At 49.5% G+C, this 9,577-nt stretch overlaps 1 protein-coding gene across 1 annotated transcript; it reads right to left on the reverse strand.

Annotated features, from left to right (window-relative positions):
* Positions 1-2,279: 2,279 nt before the first annotated feature.
* Positions 2,280-2,765, reverse strand: PtA15_14A389 (uncharacterized protein; the record flags this gene model as incomplete). Its single annotated transcript, XM_053163099.1, has 3 exons — positions 2,280-2,288; positions 2,497-2,580; positions 2,667-2,765. 3 exons carry the CDS (start codon positions 2,763-2,765, stop codon positions 2,280-2,282), a joined length of 192 nt encoding a protein of 63 aa, XP_053027060.1.
* Between the last annotated feature and the right edge of the window lie 6,812 nt (positions 2,766-9,577).

Raw genomic sequence — 9,577 nt, forward strand, 5'->3', positions numbered from 1 at the left:
CTTTCTCCATGTTCCTCTCTCAAAACTATTTTACTCTAAAGATGAAAACGTTATAGGCACTTGTCAAATGTAGAGTTGTCATTTTTTTAGCCTTGTAGTCCTCTTTTTGATATACTTCAACTTGTAGGTATACACTACAGTGCGCAATGCTAAAAGCCAAACTGCACTTAAAAAAAAAAAAAAAAAACATATGTACCTGGGTCCCGTCCGACAAGGTCGGACGGGACAGGCCAGCCAATCCAGCCCACTTGGCGGGCTGTATTGGCTGGTGCTCGCCCTAGTCCTTGTCGGGAGGGACATGCCCTCCATCCAGCTTGTCGTCTCCCTTCGCGGCGAGCTGGATGGGTGTATACAGGCCATGTCCGCTGGGACTTGGCCTGTATACACATAGCCTATGTACATCCCTTGCTTGCCTTTTGGCGTGCGGCTTACACACGCCAATTATTTTGGCGCGTGCGAGCCGCACGCAAATTATTTTGGCGTGTGGGAGGCACACGCCAAAGGCAAGCAAGGGCTCGCTTGCCGTTTGGCGTGCGGCCAAACACACCAATAAACCCTGGCGTGCGGCTCCCACACGCCAAAAAAACAGGGCGTGTTGGCGGGCGTGTGTTTGTCAACACCGGGCATTGCCAGGCATTTGCCAGGCATTGCCAGGAATTTGCCATGCATTAGCCAGGCATTGCCAGGCATTGCCAGGCATTTGCCATGCATTAGCCAGGCATTGCCAGGCATTGCCAGGAATTTGCCATGCATTAGCCAGGCATTGCCAGGCATTGCCAGGAATTTGCCATGCATTAGCCAGGCATTGCCAGGCATTGCCAGGAATTTGCCATGCATTAGCCAGGCATTGCCAGGCATTGCCAGGCATTGCCAGGAATTTGCCAGGCATTGCCAGGCATTGCCAGGCATTGCCAGGCATTTGCCAGGCATTGCCAGGCATTTGCCAGGCATTGCCAGGCATTTGCCAGGCATTGCCAGGCATTGCCAGGCATTTGCCAGGCATTGCCAGGCATTTGCCAGGCATTGCCAGGCATTGCCAGGCATTTGCCAGGCATTGCCAGGCATTTGCCAGGCATTGCCAGGCATTGCCAGGCATTGCCAGGCATTGCCAGGCATTGCCAGGCATTGCCAGGCATTGCCAGGCATTGCCAGGCATTGCCAGGCATTGCCAGGCATTGCCAGGCATTGCCAGGCATTGCTTGCCAGGCATTGCCAGGCATTGCCAGGCATTGCCAGGCATTGCCAGGCATTGCCAGGCATTGCCAGGCATTGCCAGGCATTTCCAGGCATTGCCAGGCATTGCCAGGCATTGCCAGGCATTGCCAGGCATTGCCAGGCATTGCCAGGCATTGCCAGGCATTGCCAGGCATTGCCAGGCATTGCCAGGCATTGCCAGGCATTGCCAGGCATTGCCAGGCATTGCCAGGCATTGCCAGGCATTGCCAGGCATTGCCAGGCATTGCTTGCCAGGCATTGCCAGGCATTGCCAGGCATTGCCAGGCATTGCCAGGCATTGCCAGGCATTGCCAGGCATTGCCAGGCATTGCCAGGCATTGCCAGGCATTGCCAGGCATTGCCAGGCATTGCCAGGCATTGCCAGGCATTGCCAGGCATTTGCCAGGCATTTCCAGGCATTAGCCAGGCATTTCCAGGCATTTCCAGGCATTAGCCAGGCATTTCCAGGCATTGCCAGGCATTGCCAGGCATTTTCCAGGCATTGCCAGGCATTTGCCAGGCATTTCCAGGCATTAGCCAGGCATTTCCAGGCATTTCCAGGCATTAGCCAGGCATTTCCAGGCATTGCCAGGCATTTTCCAGGCATTGCCAGGCATTTGCCAGGCATTGCCAGCCAGGCATTGCCAGGCATTGCCAGGCATTTGTCAGGCATCACAGGCATTTGCCAGGCATTGCCAGGCATTGCCAGGCATTTACAGGCATTGCCAGGCATTGCCTGGCAATGCCTGGCAATGCCTAAGAATAATTCTAAAAGATTGCGCCACACTAAATATTCTTAGTGTAAAACTCCCAGAGCTTATTCAAGGAAGGCAGCCCTTCAGGCACCAGTTTATCTTGTCAATATCCGTGACAACTTACATTTCCCTTCCAAGCTCCTAAATCCCCGTAGAGTGAAGTTCCACAGCTTTTATCAACGCCCAAGCGCAAGCACCAGCGGCCTAGTGCTTTAAATTTGTGCAGCAAAGCCATGTAGCATTGAATCCGGCGCGGGGCTTCAAGTTTTCCAATGGGGGGTTCTGGGTTTGCAGTGCCGCGAAGCAGTCTCATTGGAGCTACAGGAGTTCATGGAATGCAATAAAATGTTGTGCAACTGCAAACAGTTGTCATGCACAAACTCTGTGGAATCTTGGGGTAGAGATGGCATTTGGGACCCGAATACCCGCCGTGGGTCCAGGTACCAGGTTGTTTTTCTGCCTCAAATCAGACACTGGTTACTGCACCGGTAGCCACCTGAGTAACGGCGGTATTTGGGTGGTGTACCCGCTCCCATTGGGAGAGCCAGATCTGCTGGTGGCGGAGGAGATGTTCCAGGAGGGCAAGGAGCTCAACCAGGGTGCTGCAAACCTTGATATTTCAGGTACTGACAATTGAGAGACACAAACGCTCTCTCACTGGTGAGTACTGCCAATTGAGAGAGCAAATACACCCACCCAGGGCCTCTCCTTTGGGCCAGAACCAGGTAGATTCCATTTTCTCTCTCTACTGCCGGCCTGGCCGCCCAAGTTTGGGGTGGGCACCCACCAGGTCATTTTTTCATCAAAAACTGACAACCGGTAACACACCCAGTTTAGCTGTTATTCCTGTGGTTGCAGGTGGAAAAATTCACAATTTTATTTGTACTCACTATAAGTCTCAATATTCCACCAAACGGGTGTCAGAAATTATGGAATCTACAGCCAAAATAAACATTAGTCACCCGCTGTTACTATCCTCATATCTCTACTGGATCAGAAGATACACAAATTACACCTTTCACATGCCAGTCTGTGACAGTTCACAAAGGATTTCACACACAGCTTCACACACAACTCAGCTCTAGGATACTTTGCATAGGATATTGAATATGGCATATGAATTTCTTTGTTTCTTTTATTGAATTCCTTTTATTATACTCAACCACAAGTTGGCCACTGTTTTCATATTGCATATATATGATACTTGTCATCCTGTAGGTAACTAACCGTGTAAAATGAGGTTGTTACTACCAGTTTGATGGTGTAAAGTACCAAGGATGGGCCAAGGTGACGTGATAATATCTGTAAAAGATAACACTCAATCAGTACACTTGGTACTGAGAGTCTTGCTCAATGAAGGCGCATCCAGATCAACACAAGGTGCTAATAGGCATCCAAGGAATAACTCACTTGGGTTTGTGGGTTTTACCTACAAAAGGTAAAGGGTAATCAAGAATCTATGGAGTTTCCTGAATTAAATGATGGTTGAGAATGAAGCCACTGTTTAACTGTTAGTATGTTAAAACTTGCTATAAAATATTCTAAGCAATAAACAGTCCATGAGGGGCTGTTTATATATTGAAGAGTGTCCAGGGAGAAAAGAATGGAAGCTCCCAATGACCAGTGGGGAACTGGGAGCGCTTCACAGGACAGATCCTCTGAAGGATCAGTAATACAAATGATCTGTGCAGTGTAATGATCAGTAAGTGAGCTACTGGTCTCCCACTAGATCAGTAGTATCTGTATTGTTGTATAATAACAGATCTTTGTTGATTACTTTCATTCCATTCAGTCTCCACTGAATAGAAAAACTTCATACACATTACCTCACTGCTTTGGCCAGCCTGTGGTACGTGTATGAATCAGAATTTTCACATGTAAAGGGAAATAAGGGCGTTACAAGGTTCTAATGAGTGATACCTTGTCTGGTACACATTACACGTGTACTGTACGACCTAACTGGGGCGGGGTGAAAAAAGGTTTCCTGATCGGCGGGGTTGATAGGTAAGCTGAGATCGGCTAAATCCGGTGGAGTCGTGGTTCTGGGTTGGCTGCTGCAGGCCAGTACCGGTTGCTCCTTGACCAACTAGGTTTCAGCGCTTGACCGCTGCGAACTCATTTGCGGGGTGCCGCGCCTCCCCCGGGGGAGGCGCTGCTGATCAACCTCCGCCTGCGCTCTTTGGTGCGCCTTTGCGCAGGGTGCCACCTCTCCCGTTAGCACTCCTGGACTTGACCCACCTACTGCTGCGCTGCCAGTAAGCGCACATCCAGTCTGCTGACACTCCCTAGGTGTCTACGTGGGCCAGGGATAAACCCATGGCCTCTGTTGGTACTGTTTATTTTGCTCAGCGTGTGCTGAATTCATGTGGGATTCCACTGTGATTCAGGTGACCCGGAAGTTTCTATTCTTCCTCCCCAAGCCACCTGGGTATGGGATAAGGGAAGAGCCTATTTTCTCCCTCCCCCTCCCCCTTTTTCCCTTCTCAGCCCTATAGGGCCTCTTGGGATTTGGGAGGGGTTGTAGGGAGTGGTAGAGTGTCCTCACGCCTCCCTCAATGGGTAGTGTGATACAGCTCCCCCTTAGGAGCTCTTTAGCAGAAAGGTCTGAGCCCGTCCCACAACTCCAGGGGCCTGGAGCCAGCTCAGACCTAACCAACCCCTATCCCCTCTAACTGCCTTGTCTGAGGCTAGCCCTAACTCCAGGCTCTTATCTAACTGACATCTAGTTCTGCTTGTTATGGTATTACTGTGAAATGCACTCAATTCCTAACCTAATCCATCTCGGTGACCTGTGTGATTAGCTCTTCCAGGTCCCTTGAGACTTCAATCCGCAATTGGTGCCTGTTTTGGTGGCCTTGCCGCACTCCCCTAGATAACGTGTCCGCCCGATTTTTGGCGGAGACCACCCGCTTTGCTACCAGGTTGATCTGATGTTCAATCAAGATCTTCTGGATCTTCTTCCACTTGTTGTTGACGAGCTGGTCCTTTGATTTCCGTTTGAGGATTGTGCCCTCTGTTGTGGTGTTGTCTGTCCACACAATGAAGGTTTTGTTAATCAACAAACTAAAGCATGTATTTCTGGTAAGCAATTCTGACAAGGGAATACATGTGATGAAATAAAAATATAAAAATAGAAAATGTACCTAAAGGCAAAGGGGACAATTTAAAGAGACACAATAAGAACAAGGACACAGGACACAGGAGGACAAACAACTGGGAAAAAAAAGAAAGAGTCAATGATGTTGACAGGGATGAGTCCAATGAGCCGTTAAGAACCTACAAGTCGTATGAGTGCAAATGGAGATTGGCAAAGAAGATCGGCGGATTTGTTGGAAAGAAGGGAAAACCAAGAACTGAGAGTAATCAATGATCCGGATGCAAGTCTGAGGGTCTTGACGAAGGAATTGAGCAAAGAGGACTTGAGCGCACAGGAGATAGTATGATATGATAACGTAGAAAGTAGGTTGATGATGATGGTGTTGACCAATGATGATGTCGAGAGTGGAGGAACAGAAGATAAGCTTTTATAATGATAGGCAGAATGTGATACTGCAGGTTCCCCGAGGGAAGGAAACAAAGACAATGGAAGGAAGAGTTTATATATGGATGGAGAGGTTCCAGCGGAGAATCTTGCTGGGAGAGATTTGAGGGATCTGAGCGTTGAAAATGATGTCATTGAGGTGCAAGCGTCTTGATGAGGTCATCAGGAGAAGTGAGACCGCTAGAGTCCTAGAGGGATGTCACACGAATGTCAACAGGTTTTCCCTCCTCTTGTGCCAAGTTTCAGGAGCATCAGGAGGCCTAATCTAACCGCGACTGTCTCTAGTCGGGCAATTTTTTCCTCTTCTTTGTCCCCGTCAATCCCCTGGTCAAGAGCGTCCATTGATCTCAACCGGAATTGTGCCCAGCGTTTCCCTACTATTACCCCAATTCTGTAGCTAGTCGAGGTGTTGTCTATCCATCCTATTTCGGTGGGTTCTTGGCGCAGGATCAGTCTGGTGGGAGCGAATTTCTTGAGAGTTGTCAGCCACTCATGGAGGTCCTCCTTGGAGCCTTTCAAAATTGGCCGCCTCTTATGGACCCACTCCATTAGCCATTGATAGATTCCACACAGGAAGCACCTGAGTTGTGGTAGAATGTACGACACGTGGTTGAGGCGTCCTGCAATGACTTCTACCTTGTTGTATGAGAAACTTGTGCCAATCTCCAGGAAGTGTTGGACTTGCCTGATGTTTTTTGCTAGTTTTTCTTCAGGGAGTCGGACAGTTTTGTTGGAGCCACACTGCATGAATTATCCCCTTGGACATGCTTGTCCGGCAAGAGCTCGGACGGGCATGTCCGACCAGTTGTCGGACATGGCCGTCCGAAGGGTGGTCGAGCCCACCCGTCGGATCAACCCATTCGAGCAGAAGTCGGACATTTCTGCTCAACGGGACCTCGAGCAGCTTGGCCCGACCACCCATCGGGCTTGTTTGACCGCTCTGCAGTCGGACAGCGCAGCCCGAGCTTCCCTCGGACTGGCTGGTCGGACCACATCGTCCGAGGAGATTTTGGACATGTCTGTCCGACCAGCTCCCACTGGTCGGACCTGTATGTCCGACAAGTTACCCAGTCGGACAGACCTGTCCGACAGGTTCACCGGTCGGACTAGCTTGTCCGACGGGTGTGAGTCCGACAAGTTTGACTCGTCGGACATCTCAACTCGACAGGTTCAACTCGTTGGACCAGAGATGTCCGACGAGTTAATCAACCCCGCGTTGCCCAAGCCGCCAAGCTGGCAGCTGGTGGAAGCCCTCTCGGCGAGCTTGTTACGGGTATCCAGCTCGCCGAAAGGGCTTCCTCCCGGATAGCTGCCAGCTCGCCGAGAGGGCTTCCTCCCGGATAGCTGCCAGCTCGCCAAGAGGGCTTCCTCACGGATAGCTGCCAGCTCCGAGAGGGCTTCCTCCCGGATAGCTGCCAGCTCGCCGAGAGGGCTTCCTCCCGGATAGCTGCCAGCTCGCCGAGAGGGCTTCCTCCCGGATAGCTGCCAGCTCGCCGAGAGGGCTTCCTCCCAGATAGCTGCCAGTTTGCCAAGAGGAAACTCTCCCGGCTAGCTGGAGTGAGCTGGTTACAGCGAGATGATTTCCTCGCGGCGAGCCGGATACCTGTATCCAGCTCGCCGGGATAATTTCCTCGCGTTGAGCTGGTTCCGGGTATCCAGCTCGCCAAGAGGTTTTCCCCCCGGCTAGGTGATTCCTTTGTCCCCTGCATTGATTGGGTGATTTTATCCCGACCATCTTAGTTTGATGCTCTTCTGTCTGGTCTTTGCCGGATTGGCAGCCAGTTGCGTCTTCCTTGGAAGGAATCCTTTGCTCTGAACTATTTCCATGTACACCCTCTTTGCCGCTTCTTTTTTCCTTGCCTTGGCTTTCGCTATTCGTGTGGGGATATCAAACTCTTCAAATCCTAGAAAATCTACCTACATTCCTGAATCTCTTTTTCTCATTTTTGGACAGTTTTCTATTGTAAGTTATTTTCCTTTCTGCACTGCCCTCTTTTGTTAATGTGGTTGATCTAATCCCCTCTCAACCATGATTAGTTGGATGTTTGGGCGATGCTGATGCAAGACAAGCTAATAGACTTTTACGACAATGTGAGTCATGCCTAACAACTCTGACCCTTGTTCCTATAGTATGCAGGACCCCTTCCCCAAGACAAGATGAGGCAAGCCGTTCTAATACATTTATATTTTGTAATCAGTGGTTTACACTTTGTAAACTGTGGTTTACACCTTGTAAACTGTGGTTTACACCTTGTAAACTGTGGTTTACACCTTGTAAACTGTGGTTTACACCTTGTAAACTGTGGTTTACACCTTGTAAACTGTGGTTTACACCTTGTAAACTGTGGTTTACACCTTGTAAACTGTGGTTTACACCTTGTAAACTGTGGTTTACACCTTGTAAACTGTGGTTTACACATTGTAAACTGTGGTTTACACCTTGTAAACTGTGGTTTACACCTTTTAAACTATGATTGACACCTTGCAAACTGTGGTTTACATCTTTTAAACCTGTGGTTTACATCTTGTAAACCTGTGGTTTACATCTTATAAACCTGTGGTTTACATCTTATAAACCTGTGGTTTACATCTTGTAAACCTGTGGTTTACATCTTTATAAACCTGTGGTTTACATCTTGTAAACCTGTGGTTTACATCTTTATAAACCTGTGGTTTACATCTTGTAAACCTGTGGTTTACATCTTCTAAACCTGTGGTTTACATCTTATAAAGCTGTGGTTTACATCTTGTAAACCTGTGGTTTACATCTTGTAAAACTGTGGTTTACATCTTGTAAACCTGTGGTTTACATCTTATAAACCTGTGGTTTATATCTTGTAAACTTGTGGTTTATCTAAGTTTCAATAAAACAGTGATTTACGGAAATTTTTATCATGGTTTCACCCGGTTCTTTTCCCTTTCTAACAGTTTGGTGTAATAAAGGTTTTCAAGCCACCTGTTATTTTGGAATTATCCGTAAGACTGGAGCAAGTCCCGCTAACCAGTCAGAAGCCCCCATTGTAACAGGCGGCTCCGGCAGCATAATAATGTCAAGATCCGGAGCCACGAGGGAAACATGTGACCTGCATGGCAAACAGCCTTATATATTCTTTTGTAATTTGTTTTTTTCATCCTCAGCGTACCCTCCGAACAACTTTACACACTCATACTCAACTCCCTACAGAACTGGAACATTCCCAAGTCACGCGGCCCCCTCGTTGGGCACGGATTACAATGATTTGAGACGTTTTGCCCTTGACCCGGGCACATCCCTTGCACGCCATTCCCTGTTTGTTCATAATTACCAAACCGGAAACTTCCCGACACGCGCCCCCTCCTTGGGCACGGATGACAATTACTGAGATGTTTTCCCCTTGAACCCGGCACACCCCTTCCACGCCACTCCCTCTTTGGTTACAACTCACAATCATCAAGATGTTTTGCCCTGAACCCAGGCACAGCCTCCTTCCAACTCAATGGATTATTCAGCGCGAAATTTTTTGGTGTTTCATTGTCTTTTCCTTGGAATTGTCAGTACTTACCTTGTGATGTTTCTTTTTCCGGTTTAAATTCATACAAACCCGCATTCGAAATCAAATTTCCCTACAAGGGCGACCCTTACTCGTCTAAGGTCTTCCTTGTGGAACACTTTCCTATCCCTTGCGCCTCGTTGTGGTGGCCGTTTGGTGCGGGGCGCCAAAGTGTCTGGTAAGGTTCGGGCGCGCGGCTGCGGCGGGGCATGAGGGCTCCGCAGGCGGTTTGGGCGGCGCAGGATCTTCAAGCGGCGGAGGCGCAGCGCATAGGCTGGGCGCGGAGCGTGCGGTCAGAGGCGGCGGAGCTGCGGCGTGCGGAGCGGAGCGGACTTGCTGAGTCCAGGCATTCCAGCGCGGACTATCTAGAACGACGCAGCGATTGGGGGAAGCCGTGGCAGCTGAAGCGAGTTACGTCAGTGGACGTAGCTGGGGTGGAGGCGGCGTGTGGGATCCCAACACCGGAGGCTAGACAGGGGCGTGGATGATGGATGATTGGAGGTTGGGCGGCTGTCTACGGCGATCAGTGGAGGCGC

Source organism: Puccinia triticina, chromosome 14A, assembly GCF_026914185.1.
Source record: "Puccinia triticina chromosome 14A, complete sequence".
NCBI lineage: Eukaryota > Fungi > Basidiomycota > Pucciniomycetes > Pucciniales > Pucciniaceae > Puccinia > Puccinia triticina.